The sequence below is a fragment of the Lodderomyces beijingensis genome (assembly GCF_963989305.1).
Source record: "Lodderomyces beijingensis strain CBS 14171 genome assembly, chromosome: 1".
Classification (NCBI taxonomy): Eukaryota; Fungi; Ascomycota; class Pichiomycetes; order Serinales; family Debaryomycetaceae; genus Lodderomyces; species Lodderomyces beijingensis.
Genome location: NC_089970.1, coordinates 172,403 through 196,376, shown reverse-complemented (window position 1 = coordinate 196,376; position 23,974 = coordinate 172,403). Strand labels below are relative to the sequence as shown.

Here is a 23,974-nt window from a genome sequence, read left to right as displayed (position 1 = left end):
CCCTCTTGCCTCTTTCAGGTTGATTTTTTCAAACGAAATTCTCCGTCATGATCCGTGCGATTTGTGGGTCGTCGTATAGGAAAATTATTATTGTAACCATCAGAAAAATAAAAAATAAAGGGAATTGTGTAAATGTGGACGAATTGAGAGTCGAACTCAAGGCCTCCTGCTTGCAAGGCAGGCGCTCTACCAACTGAGCTATACGCCCAATTACCTAGCCGTTGACATCCTCGCTAAGTCTATGACGCTACATATCTTTTTCCGTGCTTTTTTCATTTGTAGGACTCAAAAATGCTGTCTGTCCATCATACGAAAGTAGAGTTTGGGTAGGGGGTCCCCACGCGTTATTTGTAAATAGATTAATTTACTGTTGACTATTTGACCTCTCTCTATATCGGCGGTAGACTAGTTCTACATACGGGGCATTGTAGTTTATACTTCATCCAACTTTCCAAACACTCAACATGGAAGATATGGTGACAAGGCGTGATCATGTAGTCCTTCTTGACACCCAGAAGAATTTGGTTCTTTCTTTTGGAGCTTTCTTCAACGTCATCCTTTACAATTATAGGCAATGCAACATCCGTCATACAAATAGGACAGGTGCATTCACATTCCACATACATGTTTGGTCTCGCATCTGCTGCTGCTGTTGCTCCATTCTGAATCTCGGTGGAAGATTTGTGCTTAAAGTTTGCCAAAAGATCAATAGAAAAGCCGTCTTCTTGCAAATTACGCAAAGTCAACACCTGTTGGTAATCGTAGGCCTTGGGTAACCAGTTTTCGTTGATCCAAAACCTAGCTCCAAGAGTATTTTGCAAAAAGAGCAAAAAAATCTGCAAAAGGAGCCAGCTTGTCACAACAATGCATAGTATGGGGTCGTACCTGTGTCTTAAAGGGTTCGCCTTGTACAATGCAAAGTAGTAAATGGGGATCACCCGGATGGCGCTGCTTCCAAGAACAAACTGCCAGGTAAATGCTTTTCTTCGATTCTTTAATGTGTTGCGGAAAAATTGCGGAAGCCAAAACGAGTTGATGAATATCAAACAGACATATTCAAATGCGATTCTGTACCTCAACCTCCAGTTCAAAGAAGAAAAGACCAAGAACATGGCTATGATTGTAAGTGTGAATCCGGACGCAAAGATCGAGTTGCTGTAGGAAGTTTCCTGCCAGGCTTGATTGGGAACGGGGTCTGCTGCTTGTGGTGTTGCTTGTTGAGCTTGAGCTTGAGTTTGAGGAGGTGGTGGTGGAGGTGGATTAGCAATAGGGAGAATGGGACCCTCGGAGTTTTCTGAGGTGCCAGTGTTTGGAGCCGAATTCGAAGTAGAGTTAAACGGCACGGGGCTCGCTCCTCTCATTATTTCCCACCATGTGGTTCCCGTTTCGTTTGCTTGCGTCGTCAAAACACTAACCATGAACCTCATCTCAAATATGCCGCACAGCATAAAGGCAATCGTAGCAATACACGCCAAAAGAAGATACAAATCCTCACTCACCGTGGAAAGGAGCAACGACATGATTGCAAGTAATGAATCCTCAAATCCGAGCAAAAACAACGTCTTGCTAGAGATAACCGACAACTGGCCCGGTGTTCTTGCTTCGCCCACTTGCCTCAAAATCAAAAAGAGCTGCATAAACACCAACACCAACAAACCAGTTAGCACATTTTTCATCTGCGCACGCAACACTTCGGACCTTCTCCCGGTGAAAACGGTGTCGGGTTTCTTTTTCAACACAATGCCGCAGTCCGGAGAGTAGACCAAGAAATCCCCAATTGACAATTGAGGTACTTCGTGTGGTAGTGGCCGGCCAGTGGGGGTTTTCAACTCAGAGTCCACGTATCGAAGCTCGTCGTGTGTAAATGCAGTCTTGTTAAATTGCAAATAAGCAATAAACTCGCACTGGTCCAAGGATTTCAAAATCGATTGGTTCATATCGTCCAAGGTAACGTCTTTATCGTTTTTGACATTATTGAATTGGTGCATAAGCGTTTTGGCAATAGCAAATTTTTCCGCATCCATGCTCAAGTGGCTGAGCCCATACGAGCCAAAAAATTTCGCGGAATTGGAAGTAGCAAGCAAGGAGCCGGTATCTTGAAAGTAAACCCCTTTCAAATCCACCAGATGGTCTTCAACCTCCAGGTAGTCCTTGAGGTTCAACTCTATGGTAGCAACCACTGCAGTCAGAATTCTGTCGGTTTCGTTGATGACATGAAATTCAGGCTCGTTGAAGTTATACTGGAACCCTTTGACCATGATGGAAATCAACCCTTCTGCAGCGGTGATGTTCCCCACCTTTGAAACCAAGGCGGAGGAAGACGAAGGAGAATAATCGTGATTTTCTACAGCGACTTGTGATGATCTCCCATCCACATCATTATAATCCTCATTGGCACTGGTCCTTGAGTCGTAATAGTGTTTCAAGTACGTGGGGATCGGGTACTCCACTGCCTTGACTTTTTTCTTCTTCACAGGCTCAAACACTCCATCGGCACGCCCTGAAATATTCAACAAGTAAGCGTTGCCCTCTTTGCTTGCAAAGTCTTTTCCCCAAAACTGTCGCACCTTGTCGCTCACTGCATTGGGCAAAATTGAATAGTCCTGGTTTTCGACCCAGGGTTGGTCCTTGCTAAATTTGTGAATTGGCCAGTCTTTAACTTTTTTATCTTTCAAGTGGTCTTCGTACGACAACTGGTACCCTGTTATATTCCCATATCCCAACGCGTACTCTGATTCCTCTAGTGTCACGAGGGCGTCTGATAGCTGCGATTGGTACGTCTGCAAGGTATCTCTCTCCAAGTCAGAGTGCGGCTGTTCATTGCCTGAGGGTAGAGACAAGAAGATGAACATAATGATAAAGAATATCAATGTACCTCGATCAACCGCCATCTTCGTCTCTTTGTTCTTTTTTTTGTGGTTTGGTTTGAATCTGAAAAGTCCTGCAAAAACCTCCTCCACTGGCGAATGTACTTCGTGTCTGGTTGGAGGGCAATATAGTAGGGTTGGTCCCTTTGGATCTGTCACAAAATTGTCACCTTTTTTTTGGGGGGTGGGGTGCGATTTATTGCGACACAAGAAATTTTTGACACTTGATACCCAAGAACAGACTCTTTAGGGACCAACTCATATTGAACAAGAACGGTGATGATGAAGATGAAGAGGAGGAAAATAGAGCAGAATCAGTATATTCTTTTTTTCCCTTTTTTTTCCTTTTTTTTTGATACTTGACAATTACATTGAGCGTATAAAAAGCTATAATTTAATCTAACTGCAAAACTAAATTAGCGACCCTCGGGGGAAGAAATAGAACGTAACAGGTATGTTTTGTTTGTTTTATGATGATGTTGCCATTGCCAGAAGGGGAGTTCAGCTTGACCGTAATGATTTTTGAGAACAACTGTAAATCAATCAAATAATTTTTTTTTTTTTGTTTTGCCAATGATTTGTTAACTGTCCATTCATATAAACAAGAATCCCAAAATTGAAAGCGTTGCAAGTAAGAAAGTACTAATGTCGCCGCCTCTTGTCACACTGTTGGCTGCGTTTACTGCTCGTTCAACGAAAGCAGTAGCGCTCGCTGGCGTCGATGAAGTGAAGGTGATCAAACTGCTTTGTGATGGCGCTGCCACTTGCACGTTTCTGAAAAGTGGACTTCCAGTGGTTGCCGTGGAGGAAATGTTTGAATATGGTCGACTGGAAGTGTGCGATGTGGTGCTTGTGGTTGTGTTTAAAGCCCAGTGTAAAGTGGAAGAGCTAGAGATAAAGTCGTCACCATCGTCGTCGTTTTCGTCTGCTTCATCGCAATCATCAGTAGTATAGGAGCCACTTGAGCTGTGTGGTGCAACTGAGCTGTATGGCTCGTCGTCGTCTTCGCTGTCGTAGCCTTCTTCACCTGGACAAACAATGTCTGTTGGATGAGTTCCCCAAAGTGAGCCTGTTGAGCCGTCACCAAGGTTACCCACGGTGGTTGTGGCTTTTGGAGAGCTGCTTGAAGCTATGGGAGTCGAAGTGCCGGAGTTTCCTGAGCTGCTTGAAGTGTTCCAACCAAACAAGTTGGCCAACCAATCCCACCAACTGAAGGAGCCTGATGAGCTGGAGCTGGAACCTGATGAGCCTGATGAGCCTGAAGAGCCTGATGAGCCCGAGGAGCCTGAAGAGCCTGGTGACCAACCTGATGATGAGCCCGAGGAGCCCGAGGAGCCTGAAGAGCCTGGTGACCAACCTGGTGATGAGCCTGACGAACCTGACGAGCCTGATGAGCCTGACGACCAACCTGGTGACGAGCCTGATGAACCTGATGAACCTGATGAACCTGATGAACCTGATGAACCTGATGAACCTGATGAACCTGATGAGCCTGATGAACCTGATGAACCCCAGCCAGAAGATCCTCCACCAGCTGTAGGCAAGGCAGCACCAGCAGCAGCAGTAGTAGTAGAGCAATCATCATCATCTTCCTCAATCCACTCCCAGCCGTCATCATCGTTTGAGCTTGGAGGCGCTGGTGACCCTCCCGATGAAGAACCACCGGGTGTCGAGGTGCCATAACCATAAGGATACACCGTTTGAGTGACAATGACTGTAACGGTGACTGTGCGAATGCCTCCTCCGGCTGCAACAGTAGTGGTTGGAACATAGGTGGTGACCGTGTAGATGTTGGTCTTTGTAACTTCTTGAGGTTGCTGAGTCACCAGCGTGGTAAAAGTCTGACCGGCTCCCGTGTAGGTGATCAAAACGGTCTTTGTTTGAATCTGTGGAGGGGCATTTGTAGCGACGGTAGCTGTTGTTACCTGACCAGCAATTGTGGTTGTGACAGCAACAGTCGTGGCTTGGCCAGCAGTATTTGGTCTGGTTGCAACTGGTGGACTAATTTCCGTTTCGCAATCGCCTTCGTCGTCGTCATCATCAACAACGCTACGGCTTGATGTGGCGGTTCCAAATAACGTGCTGAACAAATCGTCACTGTTTGTGTACTTGGTCGTTGCCGTTGTTGTTGTTGCCGGTTTGGAAGTGTAGTCTGTTCCAAATAAGGAACTAAACAAATCGCCACTATTGGAGAAGCTGGATGCAGTTGTAGGAGACAACGTGGATCTAGTAGATGTTGTTACAACACCTCCGCCTGGCTGCGACGTGCCCACCTTTGTCGTGGTTGTTGCCGGCTTGGAAGTGTAGTCTGTTCCAAATAAGGAACTAAAGAAATCGCCACTATTGGAGAAGCTTGATGCAGTTGTAGGAGACAACGTGGGTCTAGTAGATGTTGTTACAACACCTCCGCCTGGCTGCGACGTGCCCACCTTTGTCGTGGTTGTTGCTGCGGTCGTGGGCCAACTAGGAATAACTGGTTCGGTTGTGCAGTCTTCACCGTCGTCGTCGTCGTCGTATCCACTTGTACTCGAATGAATAGGAGTAGTTGCTGTTGTTGTTGCTTTTGTTGTGCCGAGGAGGGAGCTGAGCCAGTTTTCAGTGGAAGTGGTGTTTGATACCGTCAAAGTTGGCTTTGTGGTAGATCCTGGCGGTTTGGAAGATGGCGAAGTGGTGTCTTCTCCCAATAATGAACTCAACCAGTTTCCTCCATTTGAAGTTGTGCTGGAAAGAGAGAGACTAGGTGGTTTAGTCGTTGTTCCGGTGGGCTGGTAAGTGGCCCTGCTGGTGGTGGTTGGAGTTAGGGTTGGAATCACGGGCCCATCCAGGCAATCCTCGTCATCATCGTCATCGTTTTGACTGGAACTGGCTGAATGGGTGGATGTGGTGGTTGTGCCGCCAAGCAAGGAACTCAACCAGTTACCGAGAGACGTGGTGGTTGACGAGCTTTGAGGTTGAGTGCCGTTGCCCGGTTGAGAACTAGTTGTCGTTTTGATTGACGATTGGGTGGGAGGATTGAGCAACGAGCTCAAGAAATTTCCGCCCGTTGTCGTGGGTGTTGTTCCTGTTGGACTCGTTGTGGCGACTTTTGAAGTTGAGGTTACGGGACTTGTTGTTGGGTCTTCACACTCTTCGTCGTCGTCATCTGGTTGGGAAGAAGAAGTAGACAGTGGTTGTGTGGATGAAGATGACTTTCCTGGGAAAATACCGCTCAAGAATTGAGAAAGGTAATCTGCTGAACTTGAAGTTTGCGACAGCGACAGCGACAGCGGCGCCTGAGCAGATGTGGATGGCGAGCTACTTGGACTTGGCGAAGCTGCAGCTGCAGCTGTTCCTGGTGTCCGAGAAGACGACTGAGCCGTGGCACTGGAGGGGTTGGCAGTTGGCGCGGATTGTGAAAGAATAGCAACCAGCGGAACTGGCGATGAAGCGGCGGCGGCCACAGCCGAAGTCACACTTGAGGCCACACTTGAAGCCACACTTGAAGCTGTTTCTGCTGCTGGTGCTGCTTGAGCGGCTGGCGGGGCCGATGTTGTTGGTCCACTAAAGACATTGACTATATCTTCAAAAATGTTTCTCTTGTCATTCTTGACATCTGCCGCATTGGCGATTGAAACCAAAGTGACAAATAGTGGAACAGATACTTTCATACCAGCTCTTCAATTGCGTGATCTTTTCTTTTTTGAAAGCGAAGGGATGGGTTAAAGTCTGGTTGGAGTCTGGCGTCTGGAGTTGTTTTTGACCGTGGTTTTGAAGTTGAATGTTGTATCACCTTTCAAAAGAAACAGAATAAAAAAGAGAACATCACACCAGGATCCGTTTTTTTCACCTACTTTTGGTTTGAATATAAATATATCCATCATCTGATTAGTTTGCAGCGGCATTGTCTGTTTAACCATCTTGGCCGTCCTTGTTGCAACCTTTGAACGAATTGTTGCAAAAAAATCTGTGATCTCCATTGTAACCCTTTCCTCGATCGGGCAGGTTTGCTTCTACCCGATTAGGAAAATTAACTAAAAAAAAAAAAAAAAATCTACACATTTCATAATAGAACGTTCACCAGAAGTAACGAAAAACAAAAAAAAAGAGCTTAACGATTGATTTCAAAGCTTGATTGAAAACAAAGGGCACTTAAGTCGAAAAACAAAGTTCACTGCATATTGCTTGGGGAATACGATGAAAGATCTGGGTCTTAATCCAAACAAGTCTTGGAGGAGGAAAGAAAAGAAAAAAAAAAAATGGAACCGTATACCCTAATCCAGCGAAAAAGTGCCACTAGCTAGTGTATTTTCTTTTCTCGTTCTTTTAATCTTTCCTCGAAGAATCTCTCCCACACAAATCTTGACTCGCCTCGAACCATGTAACCCACTTGCCAGCTTCAGTCTAGAGCACTACCCTTTAATCTGGACGTGGACACTCTCGTGAAAACGAAATGTTTTGTGGAGACACGGTAATTATTCGCGCGCGGCCAAACGTTTCCTGTGAGGTGGAAAACTTTACAATGTGTGCCAATTTCATCACTTTTCATAACTCTTTTTTTTTTGACAGGGTCGAGGGGGGAGTGGGGAGTTGTGGTTTATAAATAGAAATGTAGGTCATTATACAAATCAAGTAAAACTTGTAGAAACTGTGAAATTGGTAAAAAAAAGGATCTGACGACTAAAGGGAAGCTGAAATTTTATTTCATTTCAGGGTCCCCCCCCCCCCTCGGGAGTTAGTTGCGGGTATTTTTTTTAGGGGGTTTTTTTGCAAAATCTGCCACTTCTGCAGCCGAGATCCGAAGAAAAGGGCCACACACCTGTGGTTATTCGGTCTTAAGCAGCAAGTTGCACACACAGGCTGTACCTCCACTGTACCTCCGTCAAAACTTGAGAGATGGAGCTTCCCTTCGTTTCAATCGATATGTGCAGGTTTGACAGACGCATGAGAGACAAGGTTCAGGGCATATTTATGGGGAGTGCTTTACTTGATTGAGTTAGACATCCCTTTCTCCACTTCGGCAAGTTACAGAACGCTGTCTTTGATCTCGGGTTTGAATATTTTGCTCTTGCTTTTTTCCTGTTGTCCACCTCGTAGCTAATCCCTAACATTGTATATTTATATTTTTCTCTCCAGGGTCTCTTTTGATTGACTAGATTTGCGCGTGGATAAACATCTGACACCTGTTTGATCTTTTGCAAGCCCCCCCCCCCCCCCCTTCGTAGATGAAGCTGTTACGGATTCGGAGTCGACTCTGAGCTTTTGAGCAGTGGTGCAGTGGTATTTGCTTGTCGCTGATCATGGATTATCCAGGCTGACTAAAGGTATTTTTTCGCGAATGGCAGCGAAAAGTTCTCTTCACTGGTGTCTATAAATGAGCCGACGGGGCCATGAGTGGTTCCTCCATTAGTGGGTTCCGTCGCTGCAAGGTTGTTTTTTTTTGGTTTTTTCACCAAATAATGTGAAGGAGTTAGCAACAAAAGAGTTGGGGCTTTTTGAAAATATCAGTTCTACTGCAAGTCAGTTGGTCTCGATGATGCTCTAGGTATCTCTTACATAGGAGGACTGGAAGAATCAGCACCATGCTGAGTAGTGGTGATGGTGCTAGCATGTCAGTCCATGATGGATGATATTGGGGGTCTACTCAAATTATATACAGGAAACGTTGACCGAGAAAGGTTTCTTCAATCTCCACGATTTCGACTTTCGAATCAGATGAGGGCCATCGTTTAATACACATTGGAGCAACTCGAGCCCATCCCAGCTCCTAGAGCACAAACTAACTCCCACTCAAGTAATTGCGATTTTTTTTCTGATGAGACCGACATTAATACGGATGGTCAGACCACGTCGTCCCGAAAGACCAACTCAGACACCTTTGTTACCGCCTTTGAAATTATACCGTTCAATATTACGAGCACACGCGCATAAACTACCACCAGAACTACGTCAGTTTGGCGACCAATATGTGAAAAAGGAGTTCAAGGACCACAAGAATGTTGATAACCCGTTGCATATCGTTGGTTTTTTAACCGAATGGCAGGACTATTTGAAACAATTGGACGGTGGGAAATGGCTAGATGGTAAATTGAGTAAACAAGATTTGGAGAAGATGTCACCTGAACAAATTGGGCAATTGTATGAATTAATGGAAGCTACAAAGAAAATAGGCCAACAGGAAGCTGCTGCTTGATAGGGGTTTTTTTTTCTATAGAGAGAAGAAGAAGGAGAAAAGAAAAAGGTGTCAATAGAAATAGATATTCTGTCACAGTGTCTAAAACTTTGGTAAATTTGGGGAAAGTTGGGAAAATTTGGAAAAGTTTATAATGGTAGTGGTGGAGTTGTTGTTCTTGTTGTGTGTGGGTGCAATTGAACTCCCACTCTCTATAAACCTTTACCATAGTTGCCAGATGCAAAAAAGTCCATAATAATCTTGACGATTTTCTCTAAAGCTGCCAACCACTCCAATAGTTGAGCATTCACTTTAGCCTGATCTGCGCCTAGTTTAGCGAAAAAGTCTTTCCTGTAAGGGCAAGCCTTCATTGCTAGTTTGAAAACTGGTTTAACCAACATGCCATGATATTTGGACAATGTTTTGTTGTAAGCATCAGTAAAAGTCACCGTGAGCTCCTTGTCCGGTTGGTCCACGGTTTCTCTCATGGCTTGAGCAGTAAACTGCAATCCTCGAGATAACCATAACAAGCCCTGGGTGGCTGTCTTGGATTTGGTGGTTGATTCAGCCAAGACCAAATCTTGCAATGTCGAAGATTTTATGGGGTCTTCCAATAGTTTGCTTCTTATCTTGGTGATGTTGCCGGTCATATCCTTTTGAACAACAATAAATGCCGACGAGCCTAACAAGTCAAAGAGTTTAACCAACGACTCTGAGGCTCGTAAGAAATCTGCCGTGTCTATATTTCCTGCTTCGTTTAACTTGACATCAGCAAAGGATGCTTTCATTTCATCAAAGAACGTGGACATGTTGGATACTGAACGTGTTTTGAAGGCAGTGCTGGCGTGTATGGATAATATGTCTGTGTCTGGGTGGGTGTTTTCTGGTGGATGTTGAAAACGTGTTGTTTGTCTCTGTGTGTGTGTGTGATAAGGATGTAATTACGTTGTCCTCTTTCCTCTCTTTCGTTGGGCATTTTTTATTTTCATTCATTCTTTTTCTCCTTCGTCGGACTTTCACTAAATACGCGCCTAATTCAGGAAACGGCGGGGATATATTTTTGGTCGAAGTCGCGTGCCAGTTGAAGTGATTCAATAGAGAGAAGCTAACGAGAGGATGGTGATGGATGGTACTACAGTTCAAAAGGTTATTAACCTTGATTGATATCGTGTCGTTCCAAAACAAACCAAAGAAAAAAAAATTATAAAAAAAAAAAAAAAGATCGAGAAGAGGATAGCATTCATCACCATTCTAGTTTATCTGCCCATCTGACTTGTTTCTTATTAGATGAGACTTGGTTTTCCCGGCTTTGGGAAAGAAGTTGGACACCGGAATTGTGCAACGATTCCCCAGGATTGTCGCCGCTAGATGGATTCTGACTTTTTTGTGCACATGCTTCCTCTTTATAAACTTGCAATTCGTTCTCGGAATAGAACCCACATTTCAAGTAATTTGCAGCTTTTTGATTCGATTTCGTGCAAAACATTCGAATGATGGCAGTTTTATTGCCGCTGTCCTTCGTTGTGGGGATTTGAATAACTTCATTCTCGTTATCGGGATATATCAAGTTGCTACTGCATGAAGAGTTCAACTCTGTAGCAAACTTCGTGGCGTCAGTGGTGAGTCCCGTCAGCGACTCGATTAAAAAGATTCTTGCTTCCGCGTACTGCAACGATGGTTTGGAAGGAGTTATATGCTGGTGTCGCGGTTGACAAAGTCTCTCTGGCGAGCTAACAGGTGTCTTGACCACTCGTTTTTCGAGGGGGTTTCGCTTGGGAAAATTGTTTGTTTCAATCAAGGGGATGCTTCTCTGCTTGCTATTCGTCTTTTGTAGCTTTGCCGGTCTGAAAAATAGATTCTCCTTGTCTTCGTCGGCATCTGGATAGAAATATGCCCTCAACTCGGGACTAATCTCTTCAATCGGTCGCTTGAGTCTGCCTTGGAATACTTTTGTGCGATCAACATCATCTAGTTCGAAACTCGTCAGAGCCAAGTTGTTGAATTCAAGGTCATGGGTTGGTTTCCACACATTGTGGTAATAAGCTGATTTACTAACTTGCTGTTGCTGTTGTTGTTGTTGTTGTTGTTGTCGTTGCTCTCGTCGTGGATTTCTCGAATTTCTAGTCACTTGGAACAACTCATTGGTGATTTGATTCGTTATGTTGTTATCTGGAGGGAGACAAATGCGGTACAAGTCGTGGGCCTTTGCAGCGCTTGGAGTGTGGCTATTCTGCAGTAGCCGCTGATATCTGACAGATGAGTTGTTGCTTTGAAAATTGTCCTGTGATGGTGGTAAAATGTCATAATCTATTTCATCCAACGTGAGATTTTCATCATTCAGCATTGACATTGTCTGTTTCTTTTCTCTTTGAATGGTGTCACCAATTGGTTAGTGCGTGTGATGTAAAGAGAAACAAAAAAAAAGCAAAAAAAAAAAAATTAAAAAGGAAGCTTGGTCTATAAGCTTGAAGTTTGGTTAGGTTCCTCTCGTGTTGTTGTGGTTTACCAAAATTTGATGAGACGGGTGGGTTTTCTGAAGGTTGATAACGCTTATTTGTATAAGTTTTGAAGTTATGCCGTAGTTATAAAAACAAAAGAAAAATGGGAACCACTCTTTTGTGCTGTATCTCTCTCTTTGTTTACTTTGGTGCTTTATCTGGTAATAGTTGGGTGCTACCATATGTGTGCCCTAAGGTGGGTGATGGAAGACACATACACAGGCCACGGCTAATACATCACGTGACATTTCTCACGTGACATTCCTCACTAGTATTTCCTGGTCTCACCTTCAAGAACAGAATATTGACAAGGGGATGTGACTTGTTGTTAGACTTGGAATACATAGAAGCTCTCTCATCGGTGCATTTGCTGATACATTCAAAGCGCTTGCTTCTTTCACCTAAAAAGTTGATTCCGTGCGGGACTTGTCTCTACGCCCGCGAAATTTCCAAAGGGCGAGAGGCGCAATGAGCAGCAAAATACCTACCCTTGCGATTTGAAGCTTCCCCGGACGATAAATCCCAACTCATGAACAGCAAAGACCGTACAAACACCACCACCACCCCCGCTTTTCCTTTTACACTCACACCCAGAATGAGGCCGCCTCCAAATTCAATACACGAATATTTATACCGACTTTTGATAGACTCGCCTGGTTTCAACAATTGGGTTCGTAGAATCCATGCTAGGATCAATCGAATACCGTTGAACCAAGTCTTTCCCGAAAATGTCAAGTATTCAAAAGAGTTTGACATTCATGATTACAAGCCAACTGCTGGCCAAAAATTGAATGCGTTTAGAAAAATATGGGCTAGAGAGATGAAACAAACTTTCAAGTTCTGGTGAGGGGGAAAAATTAGCTCAAGCGTGTATTAATAGAATCAGTCAATCAGTCAATCAACTTTACTTTGCTTTACTATATATATATACAAACATATATGACGAAGGGAAAAACGTTGGAGAATCTATATCTTTCTCCTTTTTTTTTTTTCCTTTGCAGATTCAAACTCATCGCATGTGGAACACCTTGTCTGGATTAGCCAAACTGCGTCGACTCGTCATTGAAACGTCATCCAGCAACGCCGTTATGACTTCGTTATTTGTTCCGAATTTGAAATTATCAGCAATGACATTCTGGCTATACCTCTTGACTTGGTACGGGTCTTTTTGATTCCTCAATATTTTCGAAAGTGACCATGTGATGATGTAATTATCGGTGGATGTAACTATACTCGTTTCCTTTTTATCAATACCAATATTGAATGAAGCGGGAGTGAAATTAAGCTCATCTTTATGATTCTGTTTGTTTATAAATGCCTCGTGTTCAGGCTTCAACGCTAATCTTCTTGGTTTGGGCTTTTTATCCTTGTCGAAGCAGGTTGTAAATCCATATTTTCCAGAGTTTTTTTGGCCTGCTCCAATCTTGGTATCTATCAATAATAAATAAGTCTTGCATGTAGCCAATATCCATCTGCCATCCTTTGAAACATCAAGTCCAATGATGGCATCGCCAAGGGAAGGTAAAGCAGTTTTAGCATTGACATCGAGTCTATCAAATAACCTTATATCACCTTTGCCAGACCCCAACGCGATATGTCCGCCTTCGGTAGTCGCCAACGTACGGAACTGGTTATTAGTAGTCTTGTACGATTTATAAGTGTGGTCATCAACAATCTTGGTACCAGAGAGTCTCGGGTCGATTGTGAAAAGTCCATTGGAAGAGATACCCGTCAATGTTTGTTGATTTGAGAGCTGGGCAAACTTTGAAGCTGGAGCATAGGACACAACCGGTGTGTTTTTGGACACTTGCCACTCTTCAACCACTTTTCCTCGATTCAAATCCATCTTGTAAAGCGACTTGTTGTTAAAGTCGGGGTTCGACATAATCATAAACTGGTCTTCCTGATGAAGCAACATCTTCGACGGATCAAAGCGCTTTCCTTTCAAGTCAGTAACGTTATTGATGGTGGTCTTGTACTCCAACTCCCTGGCATCTTGACCAAACACTCCAATTTTGTCACCACGAGCGACAAAAGCGCGGTCTTTATAACCCACGGTCAAAAAGGTATTCTTGTCCTTTTTGCGGAAATTCTGGAGCTCTTCATTAAACTCTTTGGTGCGTTCTTTCACTTCTAGCTCCTCTTCTTCCTCCTCCTCTCCCTCCTCTTTTGCAAGTTCATTCACCTCCTCCGTGTCCTCTTCGTCAATATCCATTCTAGAGAAAGCGTCAACAAAGTAATCCTCTTCGGCTTCTTCGCCAAACTTTTTCAAATTCGACGTCTCGTACATCAAGGCCAAGAATTTGTTTTGGAAGCGCGTCAAAGCGTTGAAGTCCTCAAATTTCAATAGCCACGAGTTGGCAATCACATCGTCTTTCGTCACCGTGTAATGGTTGAATATAAATGACAAATGCTCATAGTTGAACGTGGGGCTCATGTTTCTGCTCAAGACCTTGTTGAAGCTCAACTTTTGACCTCCATTGATGTATAGCGTAAACTCCCATTGTCCAAACTCGGTTAGTTTCAACTCAGCAGTTTCGCTTTTCAACAAAAACGATCCTGTTGCTGCATCAAACAAATGCAATGAAAAAGCTTTGGTCGAGTAAACCACTTTCCCGTTTGGTTCCAACTCCTTATTGCCTTGCTCCGCGAGGTCATCATCATTATCTGTTACAAACAAGGTTTGCTCTTTAGTAGGCCCCTTCTTTTTTGTACGGGCCCCTTTCCTGGCTTCTTCCTCTTCTTCCTCTTCTTCCTCTTCTTCCTCGTCGTCGTCTTCATCATCCTCATCATCATCATCATCGTCCTCGTCGTCGTATTCATCATCATCATCTTCCTCTTCCTCTTCCTCCTCTCCTTCAAAGTTCAAGTCATCAAAGTTTAAAAACCCTGCTGCTTTGGGCTTGTATACAAACTCCTTCAACTGCGACACCCCTGCCGAAGTTTCATGGTACTTGCTCTCGTACAAGCACTTGTACACAGTCATCATAAACAGGTCAAATTCTTTAGCGCGGACATCCTCGTCAACGACAAACTCAAACTTGTCGCCCATATCTCCGTTTAAATCTTTCCAAGCAATGGCCCGGGTACCGTCCAGTTTCTCGTAGTAGAAGATCTTCAATTCCTCATTTAGTGGAAACGCCCACTCGTCCTTGGAGCTGCGTCTAGAGTCAAATTGCGACGTGGGCAGCAAAGAACTCGACGACCTTCCAGCGCCAACCAAGCCGCTGCCATCGTCGTCGTCGTCTTCATCATCGTTGTCGTCATCGAATCCGGAATTGCTTCGGAACTCGTTCTCTCCTTCCTGGTAGACTCTGGTTATACAAAGCTGGTAGTAAAACGGGGTGCTTGTTTGTTTAATTGAGGCAAATGCATCGTTGTAAAGGCACTCGATTGCTCCCTTTGGTGACTGTTTCGATCGCGTGAGGAATAACTTGCCTGACGGAATCAGCGCAACTTCATCAGTGGTGGTTGCACCAATGAATTTTTTGATGAAATTCATAGCAGGCTGTTCTCGATATGCCAATACTTTGTTTGATTGGATGGTTCTAGACTTTTACAGAGGGCAAGAAGGGGGGGGAGTGGAAAAGGGGGAGATAAAGGGGAGATAAAGGGAGAGGCGGGTTATACGTTTGGAGAGCTTGCAAGTAGTCTTTTTTTTTTTTGTTGTTTGTGTTTTTTATATTTGATCAAGCCACATAACGAAGTCGTGTATTTTGGAAACAGATATGAATGTGTGTGTAAGGGAAGGGACCAAACTCGCCACCGAAACAAACGGAAAAGAAAAGGATCTTATTGAGGCGGTCTGAAATAAGTCAAGAAGCCACTCTTGACACCGACTTTGGTGTACAACAATTGGGCCCGGTGGTTTTCGAACTGAGTGGACCAGTAGCATTTCTTACAGTTCAATCGATCGGCTTCAGTGTAGACATACTCGATTAGCTTCCTGCCCACGCCGTGGAGTCTGTTATCGGCAGACACAAACAAGTCATTCAAGTATAAAGCATCCTCTACAGTCCAGGTGTTTCTATGTGTCAAGTAGTTTGCAAACCCAATCACTTGGCCCGTTGAGTCATCGACAGCCACGATGGAATAAACTGGCTCTTTGGGGTTGAGGAATCTTTGAAATGTGATTTCTGAAATTTCTGGGTTCATGCGGTGCTCGGCTTTATAAAACACGATATATCCATTGGGTCCGCTCCATAGGTTCAACCATTCTGCCTTGTCCTTTGCTTCAATGGGTCTGATTGTAACTGACATCCTGACCCGGTGGTAACAACCTGCCTGAGTTTTTCTTTTTTGGTTGTGTTGGTAATCTTTTGTTTTATTCTCTGAGTGCCTTATCCCGATGATAAGCTTTTATTTATAGACATGTACATGTCGAGATCGCGCATGTTTGGCTAGCGGCTGTGAGATTCCGCATGGGAGGGAGATTGCGCTGAGTTTGAGTCACACATATCACTTAAATTTTAAAGAAAAAGACACACACATAGATTCATACATTTACCAAAGTCAAAAACAACAACAGCAGCAGCAGCGGCAGCTTAGATATCGCCTGGTCTAAAGTATGCCAAGAACCCACCTTTGACCCCGACTTTGGTGTACAACAATTGGGCGCGGTGGTTTTCGAACTGCGTCATCCAGTAGCATTTTTTGCAGCCCAACTTATCGGTTTCTGCGTAAACGTGCTCGATCAATTTTCTTCCCACACCGTGAAGTCTGTTATCGGCAGACACGAACAAATCGTTCAAATACATGGTGTCTTCCACAGTCCAGGTGTTTAAATGGGCCAAGTAGTTTGCAAATCCAATTACTTTCCCTGTTGAGTCATCAACAGCCACTGCCGAGTACATTGGCACAGTTGGGTCCAAGAATCTTGCAAATGTCGTGTCGGAAATCTCCGGTGTAATGGCGCTTTGAGCTTTGTAGAACTCAATGTATCCTCCTGGACCGGTCCAAAGATTCAACCATTCTTCTTTATCTTTTGCCTCAATTGGACGGATGGTTACTGACATTGTTGGTTGTAGTTTTTTTTTTCGACTTTACTGGTGGCCTCGTGTGAGGAGTCCTGGAGACAGGACTTGGATATGAAATTTTATATCCACGAGCGTTCTCCGCATTTATCTGGTTTTCTCAATCTTTATTTTCGAGATTAAACGCTATCGAATGCCTATTTGAGTAGGTGGATAATTTTTAGCCGCTTAGATAGCCTTTTGCCTACAAGCACTTGCAATAAAAAAAAATTATTGCACTTTCCCCTCGTTCAGTTGAGTTGACATGTCTCAGGGTTCACGTCTTCACGAGATATTGGATCAAATGTTGGATCAGACGCTGCCTGGTTTTAAAATAGCGGCAAAATCACGAAGTGCCCCTTTTTCCCCTTCCCCCTCCAAGTGATGCGCGATGTTGGTGCCTGAACTCACGCACGTTGGTTTCAGATTCCCCTACACACACACCCCACGTCTGGAACATGCGCTGCGCGAGAGATAAAGAAACGAAGAAAGCACCTCCCCTCTTGTTACTCACACTGTAAATAAGCTTGAAAGAGAAGAAAGCAGACAAGACAGGAGAGCCGAGTCGACAAATAAAATTCATCTACATGAAGGTTTCAAAAATGTCTCAGATGCAAAAGGGAAGGAGACAGATGAAAAAAAAAAACCGTTTTTCTTTTTTTTTTTTTATGCAGTCATGATGAGAATGGTTATCGTCTATCTGAAAAAAAAAACTCATCTTGCGGGATTATTCAGCAACCCCTGTGGACTACACAAATCAATTTGGGGTGAAAGAGTTGCATGAAGGGTTGGTGTCTTTGGTTGCGAAATCTTTTGCAACGCACGCACGACGCATACTGAGGGGGTGTAAGTATCGAGAGAGAGCGAAAAAAACACGAAAATCCGAATAATTGAGCAACCTACGCGAGAGGAGCATTCGTCATCCACGCAAATGACGGAGGGAAACCCTCCGAGGGTGTGTCAAGAGTAAAAGCCTGCTTCACCAGAGCAATTGAATTGTTCTGGACGCAGATGATGGTGGTAAAAAGAACGAGGGCCGGAAAAATTAGAAGAAGAAAGGAGATGTGCTTGCACCCCTTCATGGTGCCCTGTCGGTCGATATCCACGAGGCACAGGGTGTATGTGGATCTAATGTGCTGCACGGTTCCAAACCGGTGTAACTTGAAACATTTTGACGAAAATTCGTAACATGTGCGTGTGTTTAGGGAGACGGAGGGGCCGTTCAACTGGTGGCACGTAGGGCGTTGGCGACGTGTATTGTATTATCGTAATAGTAGTAGTAGCAGTTCACTGCAACAGATTTAAAATAAATGGAAAAAAGAAAAAAAGTTACCCGTATGGTTGTTCCGGTTATCTCACCGAAGTCAGAGAAAGAGTCTGGGGGCGTGCGTATGCGAGGACCAGTGCTCTCTCCTTTGGAATAAGATGGGAAACTCCCATGCCCCGTCTCAACTTGACAATACGGAGATATATAGAACATACAAGAAAAAAAAAAAAAAGGCAGGCAAAATAAAATTGGGGTTGTGTGGACAGACCAGTGGAGAACCAAACCGCCTTGATGGGGGTTTGTTTTCACTTCAACCATGTGAAAGAGGCGGGTACTGGTCTCCCCTACGCGATAGTCTAGATGTACTGTTAAAAAAAGTCTTGATTCAGGCATGGCAAGCCTACAAAGTGAAGAGAAAGGGGCGGTGGAGAGAGGTGAAGGATGCATCGGTGAGGAGGGGGGGTGTAGTGTCAAATCTACACTCTGTATCTTTATTATCTCTCTATCTCTGTCTATCTCTGGTGTATTTTTTGCATCCCCCCTTGGCTGTATGTGTGTGCGTGTACTGAAAAAGAAAAGAATTTAATTTGGTGATTATTGGATGGATATTTTTAGGTGTAGAGCAGTAGCAGTTGCATTTCAAAACCTACAACAACTAAGAAAAACCATCAACTCATCTACGTACATCTTCGTCACATCACATCACATTTATAAACTGTACTAGGTTTATTTTTAAAAAAAAAAAAAAAATTAGATTTAAGTTAAATCCCTATCGGAGAATATAAAGGCGATAAAGAATCACCAGCTTCGACTTAATCTGTTTAGCTTTCTTTCCTATCGGATCAAGCTAAAAAACACCACCAAAAAATCTAATAATAGAGATACTTCAGTCACAGGTTTATATATAAAGACATATAAATACAACAACTAACAGATCATCCAGTTGTTGAAATCAATCGTTTGCCCCAATACCAGCTCATTTCAATAGATACACACACATATATATACAACACACACAAGAAATACAGAAAGAAATGTCAACTTCAGAAGCTCAATACTGGTCGTACGACAACATTGTCCCCTCGTTTCGTCTTGATGGAAGATTGGCTATTTTGACCGGTGGTTCCGGAGGTTTGGCTGCCGTTGTGGCACGTGCCTTGTTGGCTAAGGGCGCCGACGTTGCCTTGATCGACATTAACTTGGAGAGAACCCAGCAGGCAGCTAAAGACGTCTTGTTGTGGGGCGAAGAACACATGAAGGGCAAGAACGATAGTCCTATTGGCCAAGTTAGTGCTTGGGCATGCAACATTGGCGATGCCGAGTCTGTTGACTTGACATTCAAGGCCATCAATGAACACCACAATTTGATTGCTGACTTGTTGGTTAACTCTGCAGGTTATGCTGAAAACTTTCCAGCCGAGGACTATCCAGCTAAGAATGCCGAGGCTATTATGAAGGTTAACGGTTTGGGTGCATTTTACGTGTCCCAGTCGTTTGCCAGACCCTTGATTGCTCACAATAAGGGCGGTTCCATCATCTTGATTGGCTCCATGTCGGGTACCATTGTCAATGACCCACAGCCACAGTGCATGTACAACATGTCCAAAGCTGGTGTCATCCACTTGTGCAGATCATTGGCTTGCGAGTGGGCCAAGTACAACATCAGAGTCAACACCTTGAGTCCCGGCTACATTTTGACGCCATTGACCAGAAACGTGATTAGCGGACATGCAAACATGAAGGACGAGTGGGAAAGCAAGATCCCAATGAAGAGAATGGCAGAGCCAAAAGAGTTTGTCGGAAGTATACTATACTTGGCAAGCGATACTGCTTCTTCATACACCACTGGTCACAATTTGGTTGTAGATGGAGGTTACGAATGTTGGTAGAAATTGGTTTTGAAAATTAAATTTGAATATGTATATTAGGTAATTAAGGTCAAGAAAGGGTTCTTTTATAGAAAATTTTGGGAATTGTAAAATGAATAAGTATCACTTTTTTCCTGGGAAAAGCGCAGCCATCAAGGACTGCTTGTGGTTGACGTTGATCATGGCAAACCCGTCTTCTCGGAGCTTTTTTCGGCCAAACTCTACCGGCAGTGCAGTAGCCGTGTCGCGAATGTATATCTTTGTAGAGTGTCACAAATAAACCGCGACACTGTAGTTGAGAGAGGTCCACGCTGTTGCTAAAAGATTTGTGAACCAAAAATCATTTCAGCCAAAACTATGTCAACGGGATCCGATTGGAAAAGATCAACTTGATAAGTGAGCTTTAACAGTGAGTTTGCTTGTTGTCTTTGCTTTTTCTTTTGTTTTCTAGTTCAGGGATTGGTCCTTTCAAACGTTTTAGTCTCATTTGGCTGCAAAAAGGCAGCAAAAAAAAAAAAAAAAAAACCAAGAAACATCAAGAGAGAATATTCACTGCGCACCCAACTAAGGAAGAAAGAGGGCAATTCTAGACTTTACGAGTGGTAAACTCAGCATAGTAAACTTGGATCTCAACAACGAAGTCTAAGGACAAGGGTTGGTGTGTGTCAGAACCACACTTGCACATTTTTCGAATTTATTTGGAACATTTAAAAAATAAAAAGATAAAAACAAAAAATCATCCATTCAGAGACTCGAAACGAGGAGCATTTCTCAAACTGACGAAGGGATGTTTCATACATGAGAACGCCTGCTCGTAAAATTCTACGAACACCGACCCAACACTCTCCCTCACTATAGTCCAATCGGGCATTACCAGCTTGCTTAGTTTTGGGCCGTCCCCTATTTCGAAACTTATCGGGGACGGTGTATATGGTGCATGAACAAAAAAAAAAGCAAAAAAGACAACAAAACGAGTGCCCGTCGTCGCCGAAAGCTAGAATCCAGGAAAAAACAAAGCCCGCTTCGTCAGATTACTACATGAAGTAAAAATCGGAGCCTGCTTGGCCGGTTTTACAGTACTGTGGATGTCAGATAAACTGACCAAAAAAACCATACATTATCTAGTTCCATGCCAGCGAACAAGTGCAGATGGTTTTGAAATGTGCATGGTCTGTATTGGGGATAATTTCCAAATAGCAAAGCTTCACTATTGTTTGCATGGACTATGACTTTATTTTTCACAATAGAAAACCGGAGCCTATTGTTGTTTATTTTGTCGAAAGAAGAACCTCTCATATCGACAAGGCATAGAGGTTGTCAGAGTGGAGGAGACAAAACATACACACACACGCGATACAAGTTGTACAATTGCAACCAAAACAAACAAATGCTTCGAGGGAAAAAGTTAGTTCCCACTAGTTGCCGTTAAATTCTCCAACTCAAATTAGAGATTGCTCGATTTTTGAGGGGGTTGATCGAAGCGAGAGATTTCGCTCAGGAGATGCGCGATTCCAGCTAGAAATTGCCGTTGAATCTACATGGTTGACAAGGCGAGAGAGAGAGATCTGCATGGGCAAATCAACTACACAAACGCGTATGAATCGTCCCATCTCGAATGTTCTGTAGCCAGGGGAACCTCCCCCCCCCCCCCCCCGAAAGGTAGAGGCATAGATCCCAAGAGGGGACTGAATGTGGTGGAATTGGGAGCTACAGAAGGAGAGACAGTGAGAGAGCAGAAAAAAAAAAATTCATGCGCATGCGATCTCGTTGCCTATTGTTTCTGCTTGCTCGACGACCAGTGGGTTGTTTCTCCTCCTATGTTGAGGCGTAAATGATAAGAAAAGAGAGGTATTTGGGAAACAGCAACGTTCGTATTCTATTTATCTAGCGTCTTTCTTTTGTTCTAATCCTGGACAATAGGTGACTCGAGATAGATAGGACAAGAGCAGCTGTCATTGGATGAAATAGACTATCCTTGAGAGACAGAACTTGGGAGGAAAGCAATATTAACATCTATGTCCCATGTCTCTAAAGTTTGATGTATTATTATTGCTTAGAGCAAAAATAATTTCGTATCTTGAAGAACGGGTACATGGGGGGAGTAGTCTCTGGTTGAAAAAACCCACGGCGAGAGAAGTCAGAGGAGTATTTTGCCATTAAAAACAGAGGTGAGTGATTGGCACTGTTCTACACGTACAGCTAGCCCAACTCTTTAGTAATCGCCTGGATATGTTAGCGGTCGTACTGCTGCTGCTGCTGTTGTTGTTGTTGTTGGTGGCAGCGGCGGTGGCTGTGGAACTGTCGATTTTTATTGATTGTTTTTTTTTTTTCATGCCAAGCAAATAATTCTACAATTGAGCACAAAAAAAAATAAAAAAAATACATAAAGCGGAATTTATTAATAGAAACATTTTTGAGTTTGTATCGAGAGACCGAGATGAGAGCCATTCCAGCTGACTAACTCAAAGAGTCCCATTCCAAATCAAACGTGCGGTTGTTTTTGTATGAACATTATTATGGTCACTTGCAAACATTCCACCTATAGTCCAATGCTTGTTCTTTTGCTTGTACTTGTGATTGTACTTGTGATTGTTCTAGTGCTTGTACTTGTGATTGTTCTAGTGCTTGTACTTGTGTAGTTGAGCAAGTCTCAACAACTCTTTATACTCCAGCAATCTAGAGTTCAAAAGTGGAGAAAAACGACGAAACAATAAGCGAGAATATTCTCAAGAGGAACTCTGTCGAACTAGACAAAAGTGGTTCGTATTAAAAAGAAAAAAAAAATAAAAAAAAGGCCCCGAGAGAGAGCACCGCCGTCGGGACGGGGACAATGGGCGAAACGTAAAGTGTCCGCGGCAAGGGCCCGCTCAAATCCGCTCAACTTCTTCCGATCTGTCTCCCGCAGTTATGGATAATACCAGCTTCTCGCTAAGCTTGGAATCTTTTCAGGGGACAAGCCTGGCCCAGACTGGAAAATTTCGAGACATCAACAGCAGGACAATCCAACTGAGGTTAGACAAACAGTCTTTTTTTCTTACCCTTTGGATACAATACCGAGCGGATTATCTTCTTCAACCTGGGATCTGCTGCTGTGTCGATGAGATTGGTTGGACTGGAAAAGGAGACTTCCAAAACAAGGTGGAAAAAAAAGGCCCATCGTGTGCTTTGTGTCTCAGGGGAGAGAGAGGTGGAAAAAACATCAGATTGAGGTAGGCGTAGGCCCGATTGAGACATTTTTTCTCTCGGTTGTTGGTACTGGATGCGAACTTGACCCTCACGGCTCGTCCACAAACTCTTCAACTACGCAATTCTCAACGCAATTTTCGTTGATCACATGAGGATTTTCAGTTTTTTTTTTTTAGTGCTGTGCCGCTGGTGAGTGCCTCTCATTTTGGACCGACTATTTTTTGTTTAGTCCTTGGAGAGAGATTCTGAAACCAATGTTTTTTGTTTTCTTTTCTGTTTATATTTTTGATGCTGATGATGTTGAATTGGGGTTGGTTGGGTGTTTACTTCCTCACTAAAATTAGACCTCTTCGTTGAGAGAGTCTTGCTTCAACATAAACACGGCAAATAAAACATTGAGGCAATTTTCCAGCGCTACATGTCCCCATCCCAACCTGGTCATGTCCACCATAAAAAGAACAAGCCAAACCTGTGACCATGTAAAATCCCAGTCACAGACGCACACGCACACACTCATATACAGAGACAGTGACCAACAATACCAGCAACCCATTCGCTCATAAATCGTACATGATAATAAAGTAAGCAATCAAAACTTCAATCGGCTTATCTCATCTAAAGATACACGACTCTGGTAGATCTAGTGGGTGAGAAACCAAAACAGGAAATGCATTAACCCAATAAAGAGCAGCGAGCCCTCTGGCATTTTTTTATGCACAAGTGACTAAAACACGTTGGATAGACTAAATGTCGATCAATCCTTGCCTTCCTCCCACCCTCGCCCAGTATGAGCCATGCGGTACCCTCAGTGGCAGTGGTAGTATCTGCACATAAATTACTCTCGAAGTAAAACGTCTTAAAAACTGTCAAATTTTTTTTTTTTATACATTTCAATTGCTGAGTGTTTTGCCTTATGACCCACTTGTTATTGTTTCTCTTTATCTGTGTCATATAACGCATTCTATTGTTTTGGGTTCAGCATGAGACGATTGCAAATTGCGCACACTCAAGAGAATAGGAGTTGACTGTTCAACTTGCTAAACCTAAAGACGAGAAGAGCAAGAGCTCACCCAAACTGAGGACGGACTCATGCTTTCATCCAAAATCTCTTTATCTCTCTTTTTTTTA

General features: G+C 43.6%; 9 protein-coding genes across 9 annotated transcripts; 2 read left to right on the top strand and 7 right to left on the bottom strand. All coding sequences in view use genetic code 12, as the record gives it.

The window, feature by feature from the left end:
* Nucleotides 1-389: 389 nt before the first annotated feature.
* LODBEIA_P00880 (uncharacterized protein) lies at nucleotides 390-2,891 on the bottom strand (the record flags this gene model as incomplete). The annotated part of the gene is made up of 1 exon (XM_066976848.1): nucleotides 390-2,891. The coding sequence occupies one exon, from the start codon at nucleotides 2,889-2,891 to the stop codon at nucleotides 390-392; it is 2,502 nt and encodes an 833-aa protein (XP_066827026.1).
* A 569-nt stretch (nucleotides 2,892-3,460) lies between these two features.
* LODBEIA_P00870 (uncharacterized protein) lies at nucleotides 3,461-6,514 on the bottom strand (the record flags this gene model as incomplete). Its single annotated transcript, XM_066976837.1, has 1 exon — nucleotides 3,461-6,514. The coding sequence occupies one exon, from the start codon at nucleotides 6,512-6,514 to the stop codon at nucleotides 3,461-3,463; it is 3,054 nt and encodes a 1,017-aa protein (XP_066827025.1).
* Nucleotides 6,515-8,679: 2,165 nt separating this feature from the next.
* Nucleotides 8,680-9,036, top strand: LODBEIA_P00860 (uncharacterized protein; the record flags this gene model as incomplete). Its single annotated transcript, XM_066976826.1, has 1 exon — nucleotides 8,680-9,036. One exon carries the CDS (start codon nucleotides 8,680-8,682, stop codon nucleotides 9,034-9,036), a length of 357 nt encoding a protein of 118 aa, XP_066827024.1.
* A 191-nt stretch (nucleotides 9,037-9,227) lies between these two features.
* Nucleotides 9,228-9,824, bottom strand: LODBEIA_P00850 (uncharacterized protein; the record flags this gene model as incomplete). The annotated part of the gene is made up of 1 exon (XM_066976815.1): nucleotides 9,228-9,824. The coding sequence occupies one exon, from the start codon at nucleotides 9,822-9,824 to the stop codon at nucleotides 9,228-9,230; it is 597 nt and encodes a 198-aa protein (XP_066827023.1).
* Nucleotides 9,825-10,258: 434 nt separating this feature from the next.
* LODBEIA_P00840 (uncharacterized protein) lies at nucleotides 10,259-11,365 on the bottom strand (the record flags this gene model as incomplete). Its single annotated transcript, XM_066976804.1, has 1 exon — nucleotides 10,259-11,365. One exon carries the CDS (start codon nucleotides 11,363-11,365, stop codon nucleotides 10,259-10,261), a length of 1,107 nt encoding a protein of 368 aa, XP_066827022.1.
* Nucleotides 11,366-12,522: 1,157 nt separating this feature from the next.
* LODBEIA_P00830 (uncharacterized protein) lies at nucleotides 12,523-15,015 on the bottom strand (the record flags this gene model as incomplete). The annotated part of the gene is made up of 1 exon (XM_066976793.1): nucleotides 12,523-15,015. One exon carries the CDS (start codon nucleotides 15,013-15,015, stop codon nucleotides 12,523-12,525), a length of 2,493 nt encoding a protein of 830 aa, XP_066827021.1.
* Nucleotides 15,016-15,305: 290 nt separating this feature from the next.
* LODBEIA_P00820 (uncharacterized protein) lies at nucleotides 15,306-15,773 on the bottom strand (the record flags this gene model as incomplete). The annotated part of the gene is made up of 1 exon (XM_066976782.1): nucleotides 15,306-15,773. One exon carries the CDS (start codon nucleotides 15,771-15,773, stop codon nucleotides 15,306-15,308), a length of 468 nt encoding a protein of 155 aa, XP_066827020.1.
* Nucleotides 15,774-16,057: 284 nt separating this feature from the next.
* Nucleotides 16,058-16,528, bottom strand: LODBEIA_P00810 (uncharacterized protein; the record flags this gene model as incomplete). The annotated part of the gene is made up of 1 exon (XM_066976771.1): nucleotides 16,058-16,528. One exon carries the CDS (start codon nucleotides 16,526-16,528, stop codon nucleotides 16,058-16,060), a length of 471 nt encoding a protein of 156 aa, XP_066827019.1.
* A 2,298-nt stretch (nucleotides 16,529-18,826) lies between these two features.
* LODBEIA_P00800 (uncharacterized protein) lies at nucleotides 18,827-19,681 on the top strand (the record flags this gene model as incomplete). Its single annotated transcript, XM_066976760.1, has 1 exon — nucleotides 18,827-19,681. One exon carries the CDS (start codon nucleotides 18,827-18,829, stop codon nucleotides 19,679-19,681), a length of 855 nt encoding a protein of 284 aa, XP_066827018.1.
* Between the last annotated feature and the right edge of the window lie 4,293 nt (nucleotides 19,682-23,974).